The following is a 26,655-nucleotide window of genomic DNA, read 5'->3' as shown; positions in this document are numbered from 1 at the left end:
TGGCTATGAAATTACCAAAGCTACACTTTCTTTACGACGTGTGTACAGTTACAAGCACAAGTCAACACCAAGGCCATGAAATTAAGAAAAACTAAGAGTTGAAAATCCAGGAACATATTGTGGATTGTTGTACATCATGTTTGCAACATATAGTCAACTTCAAGACATGACCATGTCATCATGGATCCACAATAATATCCATGAGAACAGCCGGCTCTGTCTGATCTCTCCTCTGTGCATCCACTCAGCTTTAATCCTCCACCAGGCTGCTGCAGCCCTTGAGCAGTAACAGCCAGATGTTTTTTCTTTAAGAGTAAGAGTCAGAGCTGTGTGCTTGGGCCTACTATAGATGCTGGATTTATGGGCGTGTGACATGGGACGACAGCGCCATCTCGTGGCGTGGAGTGGCTTCTTGTGGAACACAGTGGAGCCTTCAAAACCAGAAGAATCATGTGGTAGTCTGGTCCATGTTTGCAAATGAGGTCTATCCTCAGGTGCGATGGTCGTCATGGGAAAAGACACAGCAGATTATAATGGTTTAATCATGGATTAGTGCCCATTAAAAAAAAAAACAACAATATATATATATATATATATATATATATATATATATATATATATGCTTATTAGTTTTAATATATATTTTTTACACATTCATTATATATAATTTTAGAGTTTTATTTACAGTCACATAAAATTGGTCTGGTCATAATTTTACTTTCACTCTAAACCTCATGCTATTTAATCAATTTTGTATCTATTATTATTTTAATCCATTAACGTTCACTACTGCAAACAATATCAACATCAACATGTGTAATATTTAATACACTGGTGTCTGGCTTTGCAGTACACTGTAACTTCCCTGAGTCACATGACTTCTAATCTCCATTGACGTTATAAGCTTTTCTTTTCCTTTCACTTGTTATGTAACAATGTTCTGACTGAGGCAGTTAAGTTTGAAGCTTTAATACAGCACATGTTTAAAAGTAAGTGAGGCACTAGTGTCAGTTGGGTTTTCGTAGTTTGTTATGAGTGTTTGATGATTTCATATATATTGAGTTATAATAATTTCTTGTGAATTGAATATATTGAGGAATTCAAGACTTGAGTCCATGATCCTGGGGAGTTGTGGGCCAAATTGTTAAAAACATCACAAAAAGTAACATTTTCTTCTCATAGAATAGATTTCCTTTACATTTAATCTTTTTTTATCCGTACTACAGCCTCCTCCGTGCGCAGCAGCATCTGTGCCTTTAAGAGCATCTCTCTCAGCATCCTCCTCCTCTGTCACGGACGCGCACACATCGGCTCAACATTACAGAGGTACAGCTTTAGCTTTCAGCCCTCACCCAATCCCACAGATACATCACAGCATCACATGATTACACCCATCTACTTTATTTCTCCACTGGACATTGATGAATCTGCATCCACCGTCGCCGTAGCGGTCCGACCGATCGTTATTCTCCTGTGTTTCCTTTCCTTCTCCCGCATCCAACAGAACTGATCCAGCGCTCCAAGATGGCTGAGTTGAATTTGGGGAAGGGGCTGACAGCAGGGAAAGTGGCCAGCAACGTGCAGAAGAAGCTAACCCGAGCCCAGGAGAAGGTAGGAGGTGCTGGTTTACATGTTAACGCACAGGGATGGAGGAGGAAGAGGAGGAGGAGGAGGAGGAAGTGCAGGCCCACGGGCTGTGAGGCAGCAGTGGTGCCGCATCCTCCACCGACTGAAGGCGCAGTGTCGCATCACGACATTATAATAATAATAAGAGCATAGATGGTGTGTTCTGGGGATGGGGGACTGTGAATTAAAACACATCCCCCTCTTCAGCCAATGTCGTGCAGCGGACATTGTTCTTAATGCAATGAGATGTAACCTGTTCGGCCTGCTCACTACTCAGCCTGGTGACTGATGGGGTTCAGGCTTATACTGGAGCCGAGGGTCGTCACGCAGATGGTGGCTGACTGCAGACTCTCTTGCATTTGTACCAGCACCACAGTAATGTGGAACACGCACGCTGCGGTGTGTGCAAGTGGTAAATAAGGGACCACGTCGGCGCGTGCACGCACCAGCGGGTTGTGCGCTTAATGTGTGTCAGGGGGCGCTGCGCGTCCAGCTACACGCATCATGCACGGTTGGACTTAACAGAAGGTAGACCGAGAGAAAACATGAAGCCAGTATGTACGTTACATAGGTGTGAATGCGTCGGGAAGAGGAGGTTGTGCTGTAGCTGTGGCGTATTTCTGACATTATTTGTCTATATATGTTTAAAAAATAAGATACGATATTCTTTATTGTTCCCACTGTAACAGCAGCAAAGAGGTCCAAAAATAGAGTAATCAATCAAGTCATAAAAAGTGAACAGGCAATGTAAAGGCTATAAGTACGTTTTTGAATAGAATTAATAAACAGTGTAAACAGAATATATATATATAGTGTTAAATTATATACAGTGAAATGTGTTGTACATTAGCTTGACTGACAGAAATTGATACTGTACATTTAAGGGAGTTACAGCTGAATGAGTTTAAAGTGCAGTCCAGAGTGTGTGATCTATAACTTTGAACAAATATATGTATTTGTACCCTGAACCCCATTTCTCTCATTGTGAAACAATTAACTTTTCTATCTCTAATCATATTTGAACTTAATCGTGAGATGTAGAGAGCAGGTGAAGTGAAAAAAAAAACAAACGGGTCTATCTCCTGTTACGACTGTTTTTATAAAGCATCAAAAACACTTTACCTTTGTATTTCATCAAGTTAAAACCAGAGTGACATCATTTGCTGCTGTTGCCCTCTGTGCTGTCACTAATGCAATTATCTGTTTGACGGACAGGTTCTCCAGAAGCTTGGCAAAGCTGATGAGACCAAAGACGTTGCCTTCGAGGAGGGAGTTATCAACTTCGGCAAACAATATGTGAGTGACATATGTTGCATGGCCATTAGTGGGATGAAATGACTTTGTTACTATACTTTCAGTACATATTTCATGTATTTGTACTTTGCTTGAGTAGATTTGTTTTGTGAAACCTTTAACTTGTACTTCACTACATCCACTACAAAGCATTGCCTTTGGCTTTGGACTGAATCCAGTTCAGTAATCAGTAACAATTGGGGAACTGGTCCATTGATCCAATCAGAGCGGGCAGGTGACATTAGACCCAGCCTCCTGCAGCCAAGTATCACTTGGGAAGAAAAGTGTTTTCAGTAACAGCATCGGCGGAATTCTTTATTGATAAAACACAGTCTGTGTTATTGTTGTATTCAACAAAACATGCTGTAGACACAGTTAACGATGCAGTAGACACTTGTATTAGGTAACAGCCAACACTCAGGAAGTACTTCTACTTTTAAGACTTTAAGTTTATTCAAAAGCAACTTACTTTTACTCGCATAGAAAAGTTAACGCGGTACTTTTACATGAGTGCATTTTTATCCATTTATTTGTACTTTTACTGAGGTAAAATAGTTGAGTACTTCTTCCACCACTTGTCTCAATAGGTTTGAATTTGCTGAGACTGAAGCATTTTCTGGCACAGGCTTGTAATGTCTTTACTTCTCTACTCGCACTCTCTCTGACCCTCATGCTTTGTGTTTCACCCACAGACCGAAGGCAGCAAACTGCAGAGGGACCTCAGGGCGTACCTGGATGCTGTGAAAGGTGAAACACGCACACACACACACAAACCCATGCAAAGTTACACATACTGAACACACTCATGCATTCAAGCCACACACACACCGTCATGGATGTGCAAATACCCACTGACCAGTCGGTGTGTTTGTCCTCAGCCATGCATGAGTCCTCCAATAACCTGCAGTCCTGTCTGGCTGATATGTACGAGCCGGAGTGGCCAGGCAAGAACGAGGTGGATTCCATTGTGGAGGTCAGAAACACTTTGATAAATGTGTTTTAACGAGTGTGTGAGAGAGGATATAAAAAAAAGTGTGTGTGGGCGTGAATGGCTCATTATAAACGAATGTATCCCAGCAGCTCTTCCTTGTTATTGTGAGTGCGCCTGGTTAGAAGAATGCGTCTCTCCTTCGACTTCATCATGCTTGCTCTGGAAATTACTTTTGGATTGATGGAGCTTTTAAACAGTAAAAGGGTTCAGTTTATTCTAATTTTAGACACGAGACCATCAAGCCGAGACTTATAGCAGCCGAGCAAGTGGAATTAACTCTGAGTAAGAGATGGAAAAGTTTGATTGTGCGTGATGTTGTTAATCCACGCTGCAGGACTGTGATGTGTTGTGGACGGACTACCACCAGAAGCTGGTCGACAATGCCCTCATCTCCATGGACACGTACCTGGGCCAGTTCCCTGACATTAAGGTGAGCTGTGTGGTCAAAGCGACCTCACCTGCAAAGTGTGAGCATCACTTGTTCATGCAGGGAGCCTTTCACACTATCTTTTTGTTTTATTGAATTTTGGATATTAAATCGAAAAGTAGGCGTTATGAAGAAAGCATTGATTGAATCTATCTATCGCTGGTTGCCTGCAGGCTAACAAAGACAAGGTTATTTATTATGCGTGGAAACTGCACTGCAGATAAGAGACGATAAATAACACTGATTCTTATTCTCCCTTTTTATCTTCCACTCTTTTCTTCTCTTCCGTTCAGGCGCGTATTGCTAAGAGGGACAGGAAACTGGTGGATTACGACAGCGCCAGGCACAACTATTCTGCCACACACAAGGCCAAGAAAAAGGACGGGGGCATTAAAATCACGAAGGTAACGCAAATGCAACGCGGCTTTCGATGATGGTTATAATCACACTCTAACAAGTTGTTGTATCAGCCATTTGAGACGGTTAATCCGTGTTCCCTCCCCCAGCCGGCGACTTTGTTGGAGAGGGCCACTCCAGGTTGGGCTCAGGGTATCCTGTCTGCACACAACGTTGCCCAGAGCAGTCTGTCCAGGGGCCAGGTACACAACCGGCTTACTGTACCTCTACAACGTCTGCTGACAGTGAATCATAAGTTTTATGGAAATGAATGTCGGTAAATGGGATGTTCTCTGTGTGTGTGTGTGCTTGTGTGCTTTTGTGTTTCAGGCTGAGGAAGAGTTGGAGAGAGCCCAGAAGGTGTTTGAGGAGATTAATATTGACTTGCAAGAGGAGTTACCTTCACTCTGGAACAGGTGTGTATCAGTGTGTGTGTGTGTGTGTGCAAACTGATGTTGATTTTCCTGTTGATGGATAGATGCTATAATTACATTTCACTAACATCCGCGCCACATTTACCCTCTCAGGAAATTGAACCAAGTCAAGCCAGTAATGCAGTCAATACTGAATCTCCCTCTCTATCTCTCTCTCTGTCTCTCTCTCTCTCTCTCTCTCTCTCTCTCTCTCTCTCTCTCTGTCTCTAGTCGTGTTGGGTTTTACATCAGCACCTTCCAGAGTTTATCCGGTTTCGAGGAGAAGTTTCACAAGGAGATGAGCCGGGTGAGATGCGTCGACGTGGACCTCCCCAGTGGGGCTGAACCCAGATAGAGAGCAGAACAAACAAACTGACGCAGACTATCAGATAACACTTGATGGGAAAATTGTTGACTGTGCCAGTGACTACATTAGCAGGGCTGCAATTCTTGCTGCCCTTGAACTTCATATGCTAAGTCCGCTAAAGCTCATTTCTTATTATTAGCCCAGCAAATGAAAATGTAGGACTTGGGGCTTTAAGCGACTGCACTCAGATTATTCACTGCAATCCTGTCTTAGCTGGAGAGTTTGTAATACTGTCCCTCTGCAGAGTTTGGACACGATGATGCAAACAAACCTGACAGCGCATGGACAATGTGATGAAACTAATGACTTGAAAGATTCTTCATTCAGTGAAAGCTACAGCAGTGCCTATTCTAAACCTACCTGTTTGTAATGGGCCGTTTGCTCGAGCAATGGTTTTGCTGGGAGCAGCCTTTTTTCCAGAAACTGTAAAAGTGACAGGCAGTAATTGAGCAGCGGAGAGTAAAGACCTGCTGCAGGAGTCAGTCCACAGAACCAAGAGGCTGCTGCACAAACAGCTGTCCACCTGTTTATTCAACTAGAATAAAACTGGAGAATCAGGCGCTGCACACAGAACTGCCTCAGGCACTTAGCAACACACATGCCAAGTGTGAACTGGACAAAATGAATGTTTCTCGAGATATGTGAGCCAATTACAGACAGACTTATAAAGATCTTGCATCACAATTCAAGATTTTGAGAGAATGATATGGTAAAGTAACTCCCATGCTTCTCTTTCCCTTTCCTGCAGTTGGATCAGGATTTGTACGATGTCTTGGTGGAATTGGAGAGAACAGACACAGCCAGGTTAGTGAGCAAAGATCTATCAATCATAATCTCTCACTTCAATAATAAGAATTCAATGAATCACTGTGGTCGCTCCTCTTGAAGAAAATACTTGCAGGAAGTCTCCTTCTGCGAAAAATACATCTTCTTTAGAAATGACAAAACTCACTAAGTTTGATTATTGTAAAAGGCCCAGATCAGACCTGGTATTAACATCCATCCTGAGACATCTGATCACAAGTCAGCAACGTGAAGTTCACACCTCGCATAAAGCTTCATACTCAAATAATCACGCACGTCATTTGTGCCTGAGGAAAACAAATGATGTTGTTTCTACCCAGTTGGAGTTTACACATGTGTGATAACATGTGTTTATCGGCGTAACTGTGAGGGATAGAAAAAAAAAAGTCTGAATGAATGTGGGTTGCTATGAGGAAACATATTACCAATTTAAGAAAAGTATCAGTATGTGGTTGATATTATGGTGGATGCTTAAAAAAAGTCAACATATGGACTCAGAAGACGTAAAAGTAAATTTAAACTGTAGCGGGTCCGAGGCGGCACAGACAACATTTGCATTTTGACGCTTTCAGAACTGAACTTAGCAAAGATCACTTCAGATCAAATCACTCAGGATTGATGTTAATACCAGGTCCTAACTGGGTCATAGTCTCCATCACAAGTAAGAGCTGGAAATCGAAAATTAGGTGATTTTCACAAAAAAGGAAATACCACTCTTTGATACAATACACTTTCTTTTCTTTATTGAATTTAAAAAAATAAAATGTGGTGGAATAGAACATAGTAGTGCAGTACAAGTAGTAGTACTAGTAACTCTAGTACTAGTCATAGTAGTACTATTGAACCAATGAACAAATGATTCAACTGATTATTTCACTGATTGAAATTCGTACTTGATCTGTCCATGTGGAGAATATGGAGCCTGTGGTCTCAAAGGCTATATGTTCCAGACATTTGAGTTAAGACACAGGAACAGACACACAAAGTGACATGCATTAACCTGGAGCCAACCCCTCCTTGCAGAAAGACAGTTAACCGCGGCCCCTCAACGTCAGGAGCAAATAGGAGGTAACCAGCAGCATCTGTGGTAACCATGTTGACACAACTCTTTGTCTGTCTGTCCAGCTGGGTCGTCTCTCCAGCTGTATTTATGTCAGTCAGTCTGCAGGCTTGGCAGATTTGTTTCTACAGAGAACTAGTGCTTGGTTGTGCAAGTGAATTCACAGACACACTGTGTGATCGGAGAGCTGTGCCCTCGGAGCTGCAGATAAACAAGAGACGAGCAGAACTGTGCATTTAATGCTGCGCAAGGCAAGACTGTTATAAAATGATGGATGTCAAGGTTCACAGCGTCTTATCTACCTTTAAGTGAGACTTGTTAAAATGTATGTGTACCCCTGCAATACACAACTTTTCACCTTGAATCAAGAGGTAGTCAAGAGGTTCTTAGTCCTCTTAGTTACCATGACCCTTTAACACTTTGTCTCTTTAATATCCACTGGTAAACACCCATTTTTGTGTAATTCAGCTGTAGGCACTGTGGCAGGGCCGGTTCCACAGGTTCTGGATTCAGCTAAAATCTGTCAAAGATAAACGTGTCATTTATCAACAATAAATATAACAATTTGTTGAGAATTTATATTTTCTAGGCTGTTTTGTGTAGTACACAATGTGCTTGAACAAGGACCAACTTTCTAAATATATTCACATTGTATTCAATGTGCAGCTTACTGAGAAAGGAATCGTGCACTGATGTGGGACATATAAACGTCCACTCTGTTTCAATTGTGGCCCCTTAATGGCCCCAGATTTAGAAAAATCCTAGATTAAAAAGAACCCACCGAGGGGCCATTATAATGACTGTTGATTGTTTTAGTGTCATTCATTCCTTAACAAAGTTAGACATGTAGTAACACAAGCCTGCACACAAAGCTTGGAGCCTTTTGGCCCCTGGAGTTCTGGGGTCCATCATTTGTACAGTCTTAGTCATGTGGAACCTAATTTAAAATGTTCTCATTTAAAGCCATGGATGTACACAACTGCCTTATCCAGCATTAGGTTGCCTGTTTGTTCCAATCTCTTTGCACATCTGCAGATCTGGGGCGGCTTCATGTAGGACATGCTCTGTATGACAGCGAATGCCTCTCATCACTGCTCGCTTGTGAGGACTTACAGGAGGCACACACTTGCATGGGATGGGAGTGATGGCGGGATGCGAGAGGCTCATTTTTCTTGCATGATCGATGACAACCGTCCACTTTGACTTCTCCACAGCATGCCATGTAACTTCTCTCTTGTCATGTTCTAGCGTCCGGCCGCTCCCTCTAACCTTTGCTGCCCTCCTCTCTCACGTCATCATTCGCCGTCCACCTCACTGTCTCTGTAATCTGTCCGTATTGTCTTCTTGTCCTCCCTCTCTCGATCTCTCTCATTCACTCAGTGGCAAAGAACCATCTAACCACACTCTCAGGCCAGGAGGACCTCCCCCAATCCCCAAATCTCCTTCCAAGGTAAACACACACACACACACACACACACACACACACGCATACACACACACGCACACACTTTGAAGCTTTCTCTATTCCGATGTGTTAGAGTCGTGCCAGTGAATGATGTCTCTCAAACTGGTGATGGCTGCATGTCAAGTAGAAGCCATCTCTATCACTATAACTTTTCTACTTGAGTAGAAGTGAGCCAGAACTTGCTTTTTCAATACACTTAAAAGTAAAAGTAATTACTGAGTGGAAAGTCTATTCCCCAAAACAACACTCCACCATACTGGCGGCGTGTCAGCGGTGGCGTTTCTACTGCTGCAAGGGCACTCTGCTCAACTTTGAAGGAGGCAGCTCTGATTGGATCAGTGGAGCAATTCCCCTCGCGTTGATTACTTTGTAGGAAACGTGAAATGAAAATGCATTTTAAAAATGTAGTGGAGTGGAAAGTAGAGGCCTTTGTAGTTCTGCAGTTTTAGTACAGTACTTTGTTGAATTCCACCGTTGGGATTAGATCTCTATAACTGGTGATGGCTGCATGTCACCTTTATACCGTTGTTTATACCTTTTTTCTTCTATGACAATTCAAAACATATCCTGAGAAATACCCTTTTTAAACAAGTTTTCAACAATTAATGGCTGATTTAACTATGTTGATCGGTTTTTGCTAAATCTCATATTAACTCTTTATCCTCGTTTCTCTGTCCTAGCTAAAGCCAGCGATGCCTCCTCCACCCAAGGTGACCCCGTCCATTGAGATGAAGACAGAGAACATCATCAACCTGTTTGACGCTGCAGCTGCTCCTGATATCAGTGTCACCTCCCCTACAGAGGTTAGTGACACACTGTGGAGTAGCCCTTTGAGGTTCCTGCTCCTCCTCCTAGTTTTATTTGATTTTTACCGTCCCTTGTCACGTCTGTTGTACCGAATCAGCCAATGAGCGCTCCTATCCCTGTTGTTGTCAGTTTGACGGTCCTGCAGTGAGCAGCCTGTTGGACATGGACCTGGACTCTTTCAGTGCGGCAGCCGAAGCCTCCGCGGTCACACAGGTGGATGAGTCGTGGCATGAACGCGTATAGTCGAAGAGACACTTCAATGCAAGAAATGCCAAACTCACAAGAGATTTTATGTTCTATTCCGACAGTCTTTAAGCTCATTTCATGATATTTAAGCGCAAATGAACTTGTAATGTGGGGGAAAGAAGTCTTCCACTGCAATATGACATAATCCAGTTAAAACAAGTTGGACAAATGAAAAAGTATAAGGTTCAATTTTATTTTCAGAAACAGTGCCAGTTGCCAGAGCAGTTATTTGACTTTAAATATACTAAAATAAGCTTCTGGAGTCTGAATACAAAAATTAAAATCCCTTGGTGGGTTTGGCATAGTGTGTGGTGTCAGCTGCTCTGCTTCTTCTTTCTGATTTTCCAAACTAAAGGTGGATGATGGCATGATGATCTGTAGAAACCTGCTTCTAGAGACCACTTCTTCCTGCTTCTTCAGCACAATCCACAGATCACTCACTGTTGACTGATAGTAGCCTGACTAACTCTGAAGAGTTTATTGGTTTTGTTTTAGAGTTTTATTACATATTTTCTGAATGGTTCAGGCTCAACAACTGCCCACGACCAAACAGTGAGCAAGTAGCTGTGGAAATAAAAAGCTGGAACTTCTAAATGAGATTTATTTTCTCTGGAGTTAGTAGAAAACAAGCAAGATATTGAACATATATTTTTTTTAATCAAAGCACTGTATTATTCATTCACTAACCTTAAGTGTTCCTCTGAGTCAGCAGAGATAACATCCGGCTATAAGGCAGCAGTTTGTACAAATATCCTGAGACCCTTAACCAAGGGCAACATTATACTGTGTGTGTGTGTGAGTCACCACTGTTCCTTAAGCTTATTGCTGTGAGAACAAGAAAATAATAATGTGAAAATATGTTGTTTTCTTTGCACTGCACCCCTGCTGTTAGGTAATGATCATCTTAAACCACAGACACTACTTTACCTGGCTGGTGGGAACAATGCTAATTTTGAATAAATTAGCTTTTGTGCAGTTAACACATGACAGAATCTACTTCTTTCTGTTTCTAGTTTCTATCATTTGCATTTCTTCTTCTTCTTCTTCTTTCAAATAGTACTGTTCTATACTCTAGTGCCTGTTCTCTAGTTCTGCTGAAGATCTCCTGCTATGGGCTTATAGTTAAACAGCATGGGACCTGCACTGGAAATGTCTTATTGAATGCAACGGGCATAAGCAAAAAACAAAACAAAACAAAAGACTTTATGTAAGAGTTTCATTCTGTCTACTCATCCTGTTGCCTCCTCTCTTTTCCACAGCCTGCAAACTGGGACTCATGGGTAAGTTAATCACCGTCATCCTACAACGTGCTCAGAAATTACAATACACAATTACCCATTATGATCATCATCTTTATCGGCATCTTTTTATTTGTATTCATTGTCATTGTTTGCATTTACTACTTAAGTATATAGCAATTATACAAGCCCCACTCTCATTACGATTGATGCTATACAAGTCCTGCACTACACATGCAGGACAATCTGGGCTGGGACTTCTATAATGGTTATTTCTGTATATTCATTATTCTGTACTTTCCTTATTTCATTTGTCCGTCCCAAATCTGTTTGTGCGTTGGTTGTCCTTGTGTGTGCAGTGCTTCATGTGATGACACCAAACACTGAAGAGATTGTCGTACAGCACAAATAGATGTTGGAAATCGAGTCAATTCATTTTCAAATGGACATTTTACACAGTTGCATATTTTATATAAAATATATTAATGAAATCCCATATGCAGTGCTCTCTTCTTTTTTGTTATATGCAGGATATGCAGTAACATATTAAATACTGCAGATCCAAGGCCTGTAAAAGACAAACTACTAGACTCAAATCAAAGTTGTATCAACATACAATAAACCAAAAATGTAAATTTAAAATCTGCAACATGTAAAATGATTTGTAAGTGAATTGGCTCCTTTTTGTTCTGCTCCCCCTTGTATCCCTGTGTGTTCACATGCCACAGCGCTAGGCCCCATGTGACACAAAGGGAACAACTGTTCTGAGAGTCGAGTGAAGTTGCTCATTTTCGCAGCAGATGGCTTGGTAGAAACGAGACCGGAGACTCAGTGGGCAACTTCACGAAGCCCTGCTTGCAACTTTGCATTCCGATTATGATGTGAGTTTTTGTTTTGTTCGCTGTAAGAGGGACGTGTCTCAACGATCATACAGTCCTGCTGTATCAGAGCTTGAGGCAAAGCAGTGATCGCTCCGAAAGGCTCCGACACTTCTACTCTTACAAAGCTTCCTTCCTCTTTCTCCATCTGAACATAGCCGTGGGAATAGAAACCATGCTTGCAAACCCCACACAGAAGATCCAACATCTATCTTCTGATGGAAAAGGCTGATTATTGTTTTTCTTTCTTGCCTTCGACTGCCACCTTCCCTTATCTTCATTTGTCTTTTGATTTAACCTGATCCTGCTCTGTAAGGGCTTATCAATCCTCTTGGCTCTTGCTCGATGATGCTGATGATGATAATGATGATGATGATGGTGACCCACAGTGTCCATGGCATCTTTCATGATCTCCCTTTCCCCATGATTGCAAAACAATAAGTTGAATCTAAATAATGCTTGAAGCAGACCCCTCCAACCCTCTCTCATGTTCCAACAACTTAAAAGACCATTCAAATGCTTTTTCAGCTTTTAGCCCTTTTTACATCACTGCCAACCATTTTCAAATGGCTGTAACATGGCACTTAGGCTCAGCGGTGTTTTGACGGAAATGCTAAGGTTCTACTAACATGCTCGCAACAACATTGTGATAAGGTATGAATAGGTAAGATGTTTAGAAGGATCACTGTCTTCATGATCACAGAACACAAACAGTTGAGCCTGATGTTGGGTTAGGGTTAGGGTCATTTCATGAGAATTTCGTGGAATTTTCACCTGATGATGGAAAAGCCAAATGATCAACTGAGTTATGATGAATTTCTGCAGCAACTTCGATAGCATGTAACAACTGTTACTACTGCAAAGTTGTGAAACACCAAAACTCAGGGGATTAGTAAAGTAAGCAGAGATAATCTTCTGGTCTTGGCCTAATTGGAAACAGCAATCGATTGCATGTCAGAATAAATGGTATAATATATGGAATGGAATATAGAAAGCTTAAGAAAAAGCAAACACAATTTTAAGTTAGGGGGGCTAAGGCATTTAAAATCACTTGCATGGTCCTTTAATGGTTGAACTCCTTACCTGATATGTTGGTAGTACCCCCAATCATCCCTTTAGAGCCCCCTCAATGTGATATCAATTCCCCCTGCCCATCAAAAACATATAACTGATTTACAAACATCTTATATTACCCATAAGGTAAATTATCTCTTATAACTTCTGATTCCTTGAATCCTGACCCTTGCCCCTCAGTCTGAGGACAGGGCTGACGAGGAAGAGGAGACCCAGAAGCACTATGACCCTGTGGCTGCTGCTGCAGAGGCCTGGGGGGATGAAGGTGTGCCGCCTGTCCGCTATGACCCCATAGCAGCGGCCACAGAGGGCTGGGGCGATGACGGGATCCCACCGGCTCCATGTGAACCTGTGGCTCAGGCTCAGGAGGGATGGGAGGAGGATGAGAGCCAGTCGGTTCATTCCGACCCCGTGGCTGAATACCAGGAGGTCCTGGACGATGAAGAGAGCCGTCCTGTCACAGAGGTGCCTGCTGACAATGATGAAATACCTGCAGCTGAGGCTCCAGCTGACACTGTGGAGGAAGAGGCAACCCCAGTTGCCACCTCCCCAGTTGCTACCAGCCCAGTTGCCACCAGCCCAGTTGCCGCCAACCCAGCGGCCACCACGTTGGAGAATGAAGAGGGTCAGGTAACCAAGGAGAGAAAAAAAAAGGAGAGATGCATCTGAGCGCAAATGGTGGATGCATCAACTCTTGAGAAGGAGGTTTGAGTTTGGGAAAGAAACAGATGACAGAGAGAGAATTTGTGAATGACAGGTGGAAAGATGGATAAATCCCGCGATGGAAAGAGTTAGGATGCATCTGAAGCAGCAGTGTGGATGCATTAACTGTGACCGAGAGGGCGAGTTGTAAATAAATTGATGAGGGAATGAAATAGAAATATCTGCGTCCATTTTCACTTAAATCTCTGCTAATCACAAGTTTACGCACATAGCATCCACGTGCAGAAGCTTTATCTTTATGACTGTGCAATAATATCTAACCTTGCTTTATTAACTATGACTTTGCTGTTTAGGCTCTGCTGCTTGTCGTGTTGTCTGTCTTTGTCCTGTCTCTCTGTTCTTCTTTCCACATCCTTTTTCAGAACCCTTATGTCTCTCATTCTCTAAACTTTCTCTGTTATTCCTCTTTGCCTCTCTGCTCCCAGGATGAGTCTGCAGAGACTCCTGCAGCAACAGCAGATGAAGAAGAAGAAGAAGCAGTGGTAGAAGAGGTAAAGGCAATAACCTCTGTTAAAGTCTAGATAATATAACCTCAAAGGCAAATATTTGACATGTACTCTCAACTCTTTCACATCTTTCAATACCCATAAATGGGTAATGGGAACTGTAAATAGATTAGGTGTCTTTTACAGGTTATTATCAGGTCATTTCATTTTCAGTCCTAATTAAGCCATAGTTAAATTAAGAGTTTTTTATGCCCCTGTGCCAGTGACAGCCAGTGGCCACAGTCTGTTCGTCCCTGTATCATAAACATGCTATCTCAGGAATACTGTGAGGGAACTTCCCCAAATTTTCACTTGGACTCAAGAGACTCATTAGAATCTGGAGATCGAAGGTCTAGGTCACTGAGACCTCAGGAAACCCTTATTTGCCTTGTGTATGTGTTATCTTAAGAAGGCCTCAAGAAAAATATTTTCACTTAGACAAATGGATGCAATAATTCGATTTGGGTGGTTGAAGATCAAAGTTCAAGGTCACTGTGGCCTCACAAAATGTGTTTTGACCTCTTGAACATGAAATCTGACCAGCTCTTTCTAGGAAGAATTCATTGATTAGATTTCAGTGGTCAAATGTATGAAGACTGAAACTGCACTGTAGGTGGAGGCAAATTACCACAAGGCAGTCTTTCTTGTTTTCTACAGAAAAGCCTCCAAGAATGAGAATACAATATTTGTGTGGAAAAACACTTCAAGGACTTTCGAAACACCGGCGCGTGTATATATAAAGTCTGCTAGCAGAGTTTTTCAGTCATCTTTTAAAATGTCTTTAAATATGAAGAAGTGTTACAGGGTGAACAATGTGTCTAGTATGTATTTAGCCTCTTTTTATTGAACAGAGACCTGCAGTAGAGGACGAATCAAAAGAAGCCGTAACAGAAGCAGCGATTGAAACAGCAGCAGCAGCACCCGCAACAGCAGCTGCAACAGAAGAAGCAGCAGCAGCAGCACCAGCAGCAGCAGCCTCAGCAGCCGCAGCAGCACCACCAGCAGCCGCAGCAGCACCAGCAGCAGCAGCAGCCGCACCAGCAGCCGCACCAGCAGCAGCAGCAGCAGCAGCAGCAGCAGAGCCTGCAGACATGCCTCCTGGATTTTTGTTCAAGGTAAATAATGATAGAACACTGAAGATTATACAAATGGGCTGAGGATCCATTCAGCCCCAATAGATCTTGTACGCATGGTGATATTTAATGTTGTCATTTATGTGATCACAGGTCGAGGTGATGCATGATTACGGAGCCAACGACACAGACGAGCTGGAGATGAAGGCTGGAGACGTGGTGCTAGTGATCACCTTTGACAACCCTGATGAACAGGTATATACACACACACACACACAAACACAAACACATGCTCACGCACACGGGCAGGCTCTGTGAAATAGCAGTCACAATGAGTTAATGTTTGCCTGTCTGTGCACTTAGGACGACGGCTGGCTCATGGGAATGAAGCAGGACGACTGGCGGCAGAACAAAGAAAACGCCACTACAGGAGTATTCCCCGAAAACTTCACCCAGAGGCTGTGAAGGAGAGGGACCGACACGTCATTCCAGCTTCTTTCTTTTTGTCTCCCCTCCCCCTTCCCTCTATCCTCCATATCTTCTATTGCCCTGATACTGTATCTTTACTAGGACTTTGGCCATAAGAAGCAGAGCTGTCACAGCCCTCGCTGAAATCATGCATTTCTAAGGTCTGCTACACTGTGCTAAAAGCTAATAGCGCAATTTTCGTGGATTTCCGCCAACACTTAGAAATTACTGATGTGCGTAGTCATTTCACAGGTGCCAGTCGGTCCCGCTGGAATTGATGAGAGAATCCTGATCACACAGGTTCGATGCAGAGATCGTGGGACCTCTGCAATGGCTACTGTTCAAATTTATTATGATGCTTCATGTTTTAGTCATGTCTCGTCATAAACTCTCCAAGGCATAGTCCACCACCATCACTGAGAAAATGGCTTTTGAGACATGCTTTTTGTTCATCTGATATTGAGAGCCATGGAGAAATGTTGGAAATTGTTAAGACAATGTCAAGTGTAGCAGAGGAAGCCCTACACACACTCAAACACACACATATATTAACAGGATATATCTGTTTCATAAAGATCAGGGGGGGTAATTACTATGATCGGGCTGTGAGGACACTGACACACTCATTTTCAAGTCTTAAATTCCTCTCTAGCAAAAAGACCATTGAGCACACAAGGTGCCAAAGTCTAATCAACTAAACTGCACATGTTTAATGAGCCCTGACGTTCTCAGTCTGGTGATCACACTCCCGACACAATGCCGTGTGGACGCTTCCATCTAATCCCTTACTCCTACTTTAATTATTGACTTGTGAACCATGGGCCCTTGGTTGTTGTATTAGTTTAGATCCGACGGTGGTATAGGTAGAGTGAAGCTGTTTTTAAATTCCTCAATAAATTCTTATGCGGTTAACGGGTCATCAGACACCAGCCTTGTTAAGGTGACTGCAGGAACTCAGTATGAAAATCAAACAGAAACACCGGTCTCAGAGATCTACAGAGCGGAACGCATGACTGTTGAAAATCATTTATGTAATTAACAGGTTTTCGATAGTCGTGAGTCGAGAGATTCCAAATATGCATAAGTCAAGCTTGCAAAAAAAAAAAAAAAAGGCCGACAAACGACACCAACGAGGAGCATGAGAAGCTGCTACTGGTTGTTTAATATTCAGGCAGATACAGTTACACCCGAATACTAATCGACATACGATAGGTGAGCTAGCCTCACTCGTTTTAGAAAAAGACAATGTGCCGAAAAACAATTCCTTCTTTTTGCATAGAGACTACTTAGCTCACATGCAGATGACTCCGAATATGCACCAGAGCAACTTCTTTTATTTTTGTATGCTGCCGAGCAACGATTACATATAGCCTAATGTAACTATGTCGACATAATTGCCAACTGAGGATGTTACGGAGTGTTTTTGTACTTCTGTCAGGTTTTACTGCTCTCAACATTTAGCCACACACCGTAGCTGGTTGAATCCATCTCACATCCTGTCATCCATTCAGTCACCGACTCAATATTCACATTCCTCATGATGTTATTGACATGTTATAAGTGTGAGAGAAAAAAATGTATGTGTGTGTGACTGTATGTGCGTGTGTTAGTGGGGTTAATGGGAAAAACATAAATTCTTTATCTATAGGCTACTGTTATTGGACGTGGGGGGGGGGGGGGGGGGGGTTGGCCGAGGTACAGACGACGCAAACGTGTGTTGGGTCTGTCTCCACTGGCTGGTATTATGAATCCAGGTGTTATTGTGCATTTGTTGTGTATAAGTGTAAATTTTTGCCAAGCTGTGATGACAGATACATATTCTATAAAGACATTCATATCTGTATGTGTGTAACTGTGAGCATGCTGACTTCCCATGTGTTGTGTGAACACCCTTAATTTCAGACCATGATACTTGGGTCACTTTTGAGGCAGCGGAAACAGGCATTTTTTAAATTTTTTTATTATTTATTTTATTGATCTGCGGTGACATGCTGTATATTTATTTCCCGCCATTACCCCTTTATTTTAGCCCTGATTATGTTTGCTTGTTGTTCATCAGCCTTGCCTCTAAATGCCGCTGGGGTATCGTGGTCCAAACAGAGTTAAAACATGATTACATGGAGACCAGACGCATAGAGCTAAATGGGAGATTATCCATCAGACTCAGTTTTCTTTAACTTTTTCTCTTTTTTGCTGTGTTTTTAACCTCTTCAGATGTGCATGGTGTTTTCACACGTGTGCCTGACCCACATGTGAGAACATCAGCTGCACTCTCGGGGAAACCAGTCACCTATCACAGTTTGTTTTTCAGATTTTATGTATAACTTGCTGAGTGTGTTGCCTGGGTCTGGCTCTCTGTCTGTCTTTATGGATCAGTCTCCTGCGACGAGCTATGGGATACAACAAAGAGGTTTTTTTCTGTACCCAACTGACCGGAAATAATAAAGATTACTTACAATCTCCTCGCTGATCTTTTGCTCTGCTCATTGTCATCAAGCATAAATTAATTGTCATAAAATAAACCCAGTACTGCTCCATGTTGTGAAAAACATTTAATCTGGGGGAATTTGCGTCTTCTCTGCAAATCCTTACATATCCAGAGGGGGGTGCTGTGTTCAAGGACTCACTCCCCATCCTGGAAAACAAAAAAACAAAACACTTTGAACCATCAAGAGGAGGAAAGAGGAGCGTTGCGGAGTGCTGCTGTCCGTGGTACTGAAACCAACCAGCAGCCCACCCTGTGACCACAGCTGTTCATGCTGGATTCACGCTTCGGCAGCTTTTGACATGATTCACCATCTATTCTGATCAATGGCTGAAGGCTGTTTACATATCAACGTGCAACAGGTGATTATCAGAACAGGTTCGAGACCCAATTGTTAGTCCTCAGTGTGTAATGAGAAATAAAAAGCAACAGCTAAAGCCCTTTCTATCCAAGCAGGCATGATTTTTAATAAGAAAGGGCATGAAAACAGTATCAGTGATGTAAGGCACATTAACTTGTTTTTAATTACTGCCAAAAAACAAATAATACAAAACAGCAGTTTGGGTTTAAAAAAACAACTTTATGTTTAAAATACAAATTGTATGCACATAGTTGCCAAAAATAACAATAGTTAACATTATTTTCTAAAAATAGATCTTTAAATAGTCTCTCCAACAAAAGCTTAATATACATATTTAACAAATCGTTGAGCAGGCATATAGAAGAAAGCCCTTGGAGTTCCTATAGATATTTGCAAATGTTCTTGTTTGAGTCACAGAATGTGCTCATCGAGTGTTTCCTCAAGGGACGCTTGGGTAAAATGAAATAGGATTTTCTGAACCTCGGCCAAAAGCGGTCTTGGTTGACAGATGAAATACAAAAATGTAAATGTAAACATAAAGGAAGTTTTCTATTCAAGATTAAAGATAACGGTTATTCATCAAGATGCATAGCTGTTGCTTAATACAGTAGTTGAATACAGCCTGAGTATCGTGTGTGTCTTACCAAGGGACTACTGACCTGAAAACTGAAAATCTGAAACCTGATGACAAAAAAAACATGTCACAAAATATCTGATCAAAACACTAAGACGTAAAAAAAATTAACCCTATGATTCAGTCTGATACGATCAAGTTGGATGATTGTGGCAGAAAGACTCCTAAAACCAATGCGACACAGTCCATCATCGATCCCTGACAGTCTTTCCAACGTAGCTCTTTTTGGTTGCGCAACTACAGTGCAACACCAGCATATTGACACTGCATTCAGTCATTACATAGAACCTCACCCTACACATTATAATGAGATTCAGAGGTTTACTAGTTAAATATTGTTTTGTCAATTTATTCGGACATACACCTTAGGCTCTATAGACTGAAATAAGGATTGTCAACAGTAGAGTTCAATTTTTGTCTTTCTTCATAATATCACTTAACTGTATAAATACCTATGTACACACAGAGCTTTAAATCTTCGGTCCCTAGTTTCCTTCACCTCATGTGTTAATCTCTTCTAACAGTAACAGTATGTCCCAGCTTGATATCAAATGCAGAAATGTTGAAAGATTACAGTAAATACAGTACAAACGGAATGAGGAATCCTGATTGTCTTACTTCTCTATACCTACTTTTTTGATGTAAGTCATCGATTTAAAGTACTTAGTGTGTAGGATTTAGTGGCATCTAGTGGTGAAGTTGCAGATAGCAACCAGCTAAATACGGTCTTCCTTCACCCCGATCTTTCTAAGTGGGTAATAGAATCTACAGTGGCCTTCAGGTAACAACAAGGAAAGAGATGGTCCTCTCTAGATCCAGTATTTGGTTTGTCCGCTCCAGGCTACTGTAGAAACATAGCAGCGCAACTTGGCAGCCTCAGAGGAAGAGGACCTGCTAGTGAACTAGATCTAGAGCCTCAATCTGAAGTAACAAAAACACAATGAAGTTTAGTGTCAGGCGACTGTACACAGATGAATACAACACTTTTGATATTATATCCATTTCTGCCAATAGATGCTCATAAATCCTACACACTGAGCAGTTTTGTGATTCTACAGTTAGCGGATTGAACGGGAGTGAATTTGTGTTGGTGTTTAATCTATAAATTAGATTTTGATTTATAAGATGTTTCTTGTGCCACAAAATGGAATTTGTTGAAGTACAGCAAATACAGGCAAGTAGATTTAGTACAAAATACATTTACACAATTAAATCAATTGTCTTTGTTGGTCCCTCTATCGCTTCCCTATGTGGAGAGAGAGACAGCTGTGCTCCTTGCTTTGGCACTCATGAAGTGTCTCTGTGGATCCTATCTATGTCCTTGCTCGATCCCCCAGGGGTGGAAGTGTCCATCGTCCAGCAGCGTTTGCCCCAGGCTCTGTAGAAGCCGGGGATACCAGTGCAGCCCTTCAGTCTGCGGTTCTAACGGCCCTATCAGGCTATAGAAGAATCTCAGCGGGGACAGGGCCCAGTGGGCCAAGTGGTGATTGTCCACAGCAGCGTAGCAGGACGCCAGCACACCGTTCACCACTATAGACCCGTGCTGGGTGAGTGGGGCGTACAGTCCGGTGCTCATCTGCTCGTCCACAAAGGACACAACAGAAAATGTTGCCTCTGACCCCACCTTCCCTTGTGGCGTGAGTACGCACTGTCCTGGACGGACCTCGCTGGCAAAAACTGACTTCATATCTGCTTCCCAGCGAGGCCTACGCCCCAGTATGGAGCCAGAAAGTGACTCTTTAACTTCCTCCTCCCGTCCCAGCTCTCTCTGCCCACCAGTGCATTCTGTGACAAAGATCAGGTGAGCAGCTGTGAGCGTAATATTAAGTCCTGCGTCGGTGCCAATGACGTAGAAGGTCTTTGTGGCGTTGGGCTGCCGGTCCAGGAAGGATAAAACTGGGCTGTAGAGAAGAGGACCGCTGCCATCTGTCGATGAGGAAGCTAATACACGGTCACCGGGGTGAAGTTCACGTATCTGTTTTGTAGCCCCTCCCTCAAGAGTAACCTGAGCATCGCCTGGGAAACAACCACCGGTTTTGGCTGCCACAGAGTGTTCTGGAGAGAAGAAAGAAAGGAGAACAACATTTTTTTTAGTTGAGTTTTACTTTTTATTGAGACAAAACAATCACAAAGAAACTCTGAGGAGAGGAGCAGCAGTCCAGCAGTGACACTTTGTGCGTCACAGAGTGATCTATAAAAAACTGGTCAGACTTTGACGATGACCCAAAGACGACTTTATCTCAGAGAGTCACTGGTAGATTGTTAACATATTCATAAGGTGCTCTTACTCTCTCCTCATTCTAAGACCTTGAGTACAGGCAGAAAAATGCTTGGAAAATGTTGATTGAAAATTTTGAAAATGTTACTCCATCTACACTTTATAAATGATTTATTACTGTTTTCTATATTATTTATCTGATGTGGATTGAAATAGAAACTTAAGCATTTAAAAACTAAACACTAAAATCAATTATATATTTTTTTCAAAGTGAGCCCCTTGAGTAGTGAAATGCTCAATGAAATGTGTCCTAATTCAGATTCAGCTTTATTCGTCAAGTGACAGCACACATGGGAATGAAAGGCTGTATTCAAAGTTTGGCACATTAAAGACATATTGTCCATATATCATAAGAATCATTATAAGAGAACTGTTTTGTTTAAAAAATATATGAATTGTTATAGACTATGTTGGGCATGTTGAGGAGGGATAACACATATTTCTGTTGTTGAGGTATTTGTCATTTTCTGCCCATAATGTGTTTAAAGCAACATTTACTGTCTGGCGTCAACTTTCACACAGGAGCAAATACAGGTCTAAAAATATGAAAGAAATAATAATTTATATTGTGAAGATTATCTATAGTTATTTTTATCATGACAACATTTTAGGCCATATTGTGCATTTGATCCTGTTTGTATTCTGTATCTGAACAAGGTGGCCCTTTAAGACCCAGTGGGACGAAGTGGCAAAGAAGAGGAAGTCGGCAGGAGCTAATGGATAACCAGCTGATTGTATCACAGCAGTCAAAGCACGGCCTGGGGTCAGAGAGACAGGAAAGTACACAGACTCAGACCTGGGTCGAGATATTGTTTGGATTACAGCAGAGTTTGACTTTTAAACTGAGTCACATGATTATTCATAGGTCCACACAGGGAAACAGCAATGACACTAGAATGAGTACTAGTATCATTAGATACTAGAACTCAAATCTGCTCAATTGGAGAAGTGTATTTTTACATTTAGATAGAAACTGGGAAGAAAATAGATTAAGAAAAAAATATTTTTCATGAGTCATGAAGCAATTTCAGTTTTAAATGAGAATTCCATCTCTCTTCATCACTCTTCATTGTTGTGTGTGCATGCATGTGTGTCAGCGCGTGTGTGTTTGTGGGACACGTCTTAAGGCAGTCTAAAGGCAGCCAAATATTTGTTCAAGGTGTGTGTGTCTGTGAGCCTGAGGACTGCAGAGAAGGAGGGCTGTGACCATGGAGGTGATAAGACTCTGATAAGAGATCTGAGAGAAACCCACTGAAGGAAAAGCAACAGCAAAACAAAGAGAGAGTTAATCATCTCACAGCCCACTAACCTCGACAGGCTGCTGCAGGCCCACTTGAATAAAGCTTGGCATCTAATAACTGGTGGTGCCAGACGTGGAGAAAAAGGACGTCTCCAAAGTTTGAATAGCTTCAAGAGGAATGTGGTCAAGTATTGTTTGTGTGAGGCCTGGATGTGATTTGTGTTTCATAAAGCATGTGTGTGCTGAATAAGAATATGAAATATGACTTTATATTCCCACAAATTTGTTGAAATTTAATTACACAATTAATCATAGAAATGCAGAAATAGTCTGTTTAAATTAATTTATTTTATCCAGTGGAATGATTGTTTTATTTTCCTGTCCCATCATTTAAAGGCGATTATTTTATTTTATTGTATTAATACCCCACAGTCACAAGGACCGATCGCTTTATCATGACATATGATCGAGAAGTGAGACTGAATCGGTAAAGAGCACAGGTGCACGCCCTGCTTTGATTGGCTCCCAATAGGCCATACACACACACACACACACACACACACACACACACACACACACACACACACACACCACACACACAGTGATTGTACGGGCACAGAGAGGCAAGCTACAGTGAATCCCCAACAAAGGGTCTAGCATCAACCTCATTAGCCGTAATGACAGCTGGCAACGCCACACAAACACACACACTGTAGCTCCCATCCATCTCTTACCTGACTTGACGCTACAGTGAACATGGGCTTTGGACTCGTAGTAGACCCAGTCGAATCCAGCTTCTACTGCCAACCGTGCCAACATGGCATACTTATTTCTGTCCCTGACAAAAGGAAATACAAAGACATGTAAACTTCCAATATGATTAAACCAGAGCTTGATTAATATAGACTACTTGTCCACAAATCTACAGAGGAACATTATCTGTAGATTGACATTTATGTAGGTATTCAAATTCTCTGAAATGTTGTCTGCAGCAGAAAAAGAAAACGCAGCTCTTTGATGACTACCTGGTGGATTCATCACATCCCTGATAAGCAGCCTGACTTGTTGACTGAGAGACTGAAAGAAATTGTTTCCACTGACTATTCCTGGCCTATTTACCAGACATTATCAGTCGGCTTGGATTGCATGCCTACCTGTCTGACGTGGTGATGTCAACGGCGCGTCCCTCGTAGTGCAGAGAGTCCTCCGAGTGGTGGCCGTCCTCATCCCAGCCCTCTGTCACCCTCAGCTTCACGCCCTGCCACATGTTCATCACGGAGATGGCTAGAGAATTCAACTTGTCTTTACAACGCTAAAGAAAGAGGAGTACAGACAGAGGTTGAGAAATGAGAGGGTGGTTGGCAGAAACAGTCGATACAAGAAACCAGGTAAAGTTCCACTATTGAAAAAGGAGAGGAGAGGGACTGAAAAGGAGAAGATATTCCCATTAGGCACCAACACAGAGGTGGAGAGGCCACTGGGTAGCTACGTGGTAACTATAATATTTCTGTGATGTGAATGGTGACCCTACACGTAACTATTCATGTGTGCTTGATTATGATGACTCAGCAAGTTTCCAGGTACTCCACACAAGGCTTGAGGTCAAGATGCCCCTCAGCAGTGGAGATGTGTTTGCTCAACACTAATTCATCTTAGTTGAAGCAGCGGTTGAATGATTGAATGAATGAATAAATGAATGAATTCTGCTGCTGTGAGTCGCCAGACTGGGTGGTGCGTTGTGCGTAAAGAAGCCACTGGCCCATGTGCTGAAAAAGCATGCAGTTGAAAGGTATCTTCTTATGACAGAACCAATATTAATACTGTGATGATTAAACTGAGATAATGATATTTTTTCTTAGGTTAAATGTCCCCTCTAAGCTTAACCCTGAATGGAGTGATTTTACGCATCTCCACGTGTCGGTCCTCGTGGACAGTTGCGAAATTTGACAATATCTGAGACCTCTCAACAAAAGAAGGCTCAGTTTGGGAGAAGAAGCAACACTTCAGCTCAATAACAACAGCTCAGAATGTCGGGTAGGAAGACCCAGAGGTGAAAAAGGCTCGGGTCGATGAAATCAATTATTTTGGTTTAGATATTTAACTGACTGCAAACACTCAGCAGGCAATTGAATGCAACGGATACATCTCGAGTGGGGGGGCTCAGCTCATTCAACCACGTGGAATATATCTGCTGTATTGATCTGAGAGGTCGGGATTAACCGAATGAGATCTTGAAAATGACACATTTGTCACTGTGACCCAGGGACGGGACAAAGGCACACACAGCAGTGGCACTCTAACGAAATGGTCCATCTTTACGCATCAATGCCAAAGGCTTTTTCATCCATTTGATTCATGCATCCAAGTGGCCACCGCCTGTACCCACTCATCTCTCCTCCTCACCTGGGTCATGAGCCTGTCTGCGCCCGTGTCCTCCTCATCCTTGAAGATAATGTCTGTGTTGTAATTCGGCGTCAGCTCTTTAAAGCGCTCCGAGTTGCGCGTAATTTTGCCCTCGGGTCGCCCGCTGGCTCCCAGGGTCTTCTCGGCGACGTTGGGGCTGAACTGCTTGTATGCGAGCGGCGTGAGCTTCTTCGGGAGCCGCCTCTTACCGTACCCCCTCCCCGGCCCGCAGCCCTCCGTGGCAGGTGCGAGGAGGAGGACCAAGGCACACAGAGAGGCGGTGAGAGGGAGGAAGGAGATCCGCATCGCCCCGGGAAAGGGAGGGGAGAACTCTCCCTGGGGAGAGAGACCGTGTTCAGTGCCTCCCCGGCTCAGGTCCCGACTCCATCGTCCGTGACAGTCGCGACATCACGTCCGAAAAGCTCGGATAGAAGAAGATCAGCACCTCGGCAGCACCGGACACCATGAGGACACCGAAAAACTTTTTTTTTCCCCCAAATAAAAAAGAACCCAAATAGAGAAACTGCGCTGCCTCCGCCTTGCAGAACCAACAGTAAGTTTGCAGGCAGTAAAGTGCGTGTATTTAAACAAACAGGTTCAAAGTCGATTTGGTGGTTGAGAGACTCAAAGAGAGAGGGAGCGGTGACTGATATCCAAGTTTTCAGTGTTGTGGTTTCTCGCCCTCTCTGCCTCTCTGCTCTGGGAACCAGTCCGCTCTCGACCGCTCTTTGGTTGGTGCGCGCAATGGATCTGGAAGCCTTCTCCTCTCCACATGCGACGCCGGCTACGAGCTGCAGCTTTCCAGCTGAATTGAAGGGATTTGAGTGATCCGAAACGATCTGTTGCCACTTCAGACCGCACCCTGCCAGTCCTGCCCTCCTCTCTCCTCTCCTTCTGTCCCTGCACTCTGCCACCCACTCCGCCCCTCCCTGGGCACAGGAGAGTCCTGTCCACACTCTGCTGGCAGGCAGGGACATAGGACGCTTTGCCCTTCATTGCTGCCACTTCACATTTCCAGTTGCTGTCTTTATCTGACTGTGCCCTTCGCAGCTCATGGCTGACCTGTTTATTCATTTTAGACTGTAAACAACAACAGGCACTCACAATCGATTAAACTTATCAATTTCTCGGTGGAGGCTGGCACTGGTGCTTTTTGTGAGCAGGCTGCATTCCAGTATCAAATAAGATCAAGGGTCATTGGCTGAGTGGCTGGCTAGTGTTTGGTGATGGGGTAGTTTACCAACTGTGAGAGAGACTGATGGCCCAGATGTTTCACAGGTGGACTAGGGTCTATATGAATATCTTATTGGCTGACTGATTGACTGACTGAGTCAATATAGATATATTGACTTTAGACTGCCTAAATCCATGACAGACTGGTTGGCTCGTTGAATGGCTGCTGACTTCCAACTGTGCCTTT

The 26,655-nt window shown here is 42.8% G+C and overlaps 2 protein-coding genes across 4 annotated transcripts; one reads left to right on the top strand and one right to left on the bottom strand.

Annotated features, from left to right (window-relative positions):
* Positions 1–1,305: 1,305 nt before the first annotated feature.
* Positions 1,306–18,296, top strand: LOC133967759 (myc box-dependent-interacting protein 1). Of its 3 annotated transcripts, XM_062403407.1 has the most exons (20): positions 1,306–1,326; positions 1,505–1,611; positions 2,842–2,922; positions 3,612–3,666; positions 3,798–3,892; positions 4,245–4,340; positions 4,631–4,741; positions 4,844–4,936; positions 5,064–5,149; positions 5,378–5,453; positions 6,262–6,317; positions 7,341–7,385; positions 8,758–8,827; positions 9,523–9,645; positions 11,155–11,175; positions 13,266–13,715; positions 14,234–14,299; positions 15,145–15,408; positions 15,520–15,621; positions 15,730–18,296. In XM_062403407.1, exons 2-20 carry the CDS (start codon positions 1,525–1,527, stop codon positions 15,829–15,831), a joined length of 2,079 nt encoding a protein of 692 aa, XP_062259391.1. In that variant the 5' UTR covers positions 1,306–1,326; positions 1,505–1,524; the 3' UTR covers positions 15,832–18,296. The 3 variants fall into 3 exon arrangements, with proteins under 3 accessions (XP_062259391.1, XP_062259392.1, XP_062259393.1); XM_062403408.1 differs by lacking the exons at positions 1,306–1,326; positions 7,341–7,385 and having other exon boundaries at positions 1,336–1,611; XM_062403409.1 differs by lacking the exons at positions 1,306–1,326; positions 13,266–13,715 and having other exon boundaries at positions 1,336–1,611.
* Positions 18,297–18,878: 582 nt separating this feature from the next.
* Positions 18,879–26,153, bottom strand: LOC133967637 (indian hedgehog B protein-like). The gene is made up of 4 exons (XM_062403210.1): positions 25,236–26,153; positions 23,987–24,144; positions 23,567–23,670; positions 18,879–21,369 (listed from the first exon to the last, which is right to left on the bottom strand). The coding sequence occupies exons 1-4, from the start codon at positions 25,539–25,541 to the stop codon at positions 20,624–20,626; spliced, it is 1,314 nt and encodes a 437-aa protein (XP_062259194.1). The 5' UTR covers positions 25,542–26,153; the 3' UTR covers positions 18,879–20,623.
* Between the last annotated feature and the right edge of the window lie 502 nt (positions 26,154–26,655).

The sequence above is a fragment of the Platichthys flesus genome, chromosome 13 (genome assembly GCF_949316205.1).
Source record: "Platichthys flesus chromosome 13, fPlaFle2.1, whole genome shotgun sequence".
Taxonomy (NCBI): domain Eukaryota; kingdom Metazoa; phylum Chordata; class Actinopteri; order Pleuronectiformes; family Pleuronectidae; genus Platichthys; species Platichthys flesus.
This window is presented reverse-complemented; position numbering and strand designations above follow the sequence as displayed.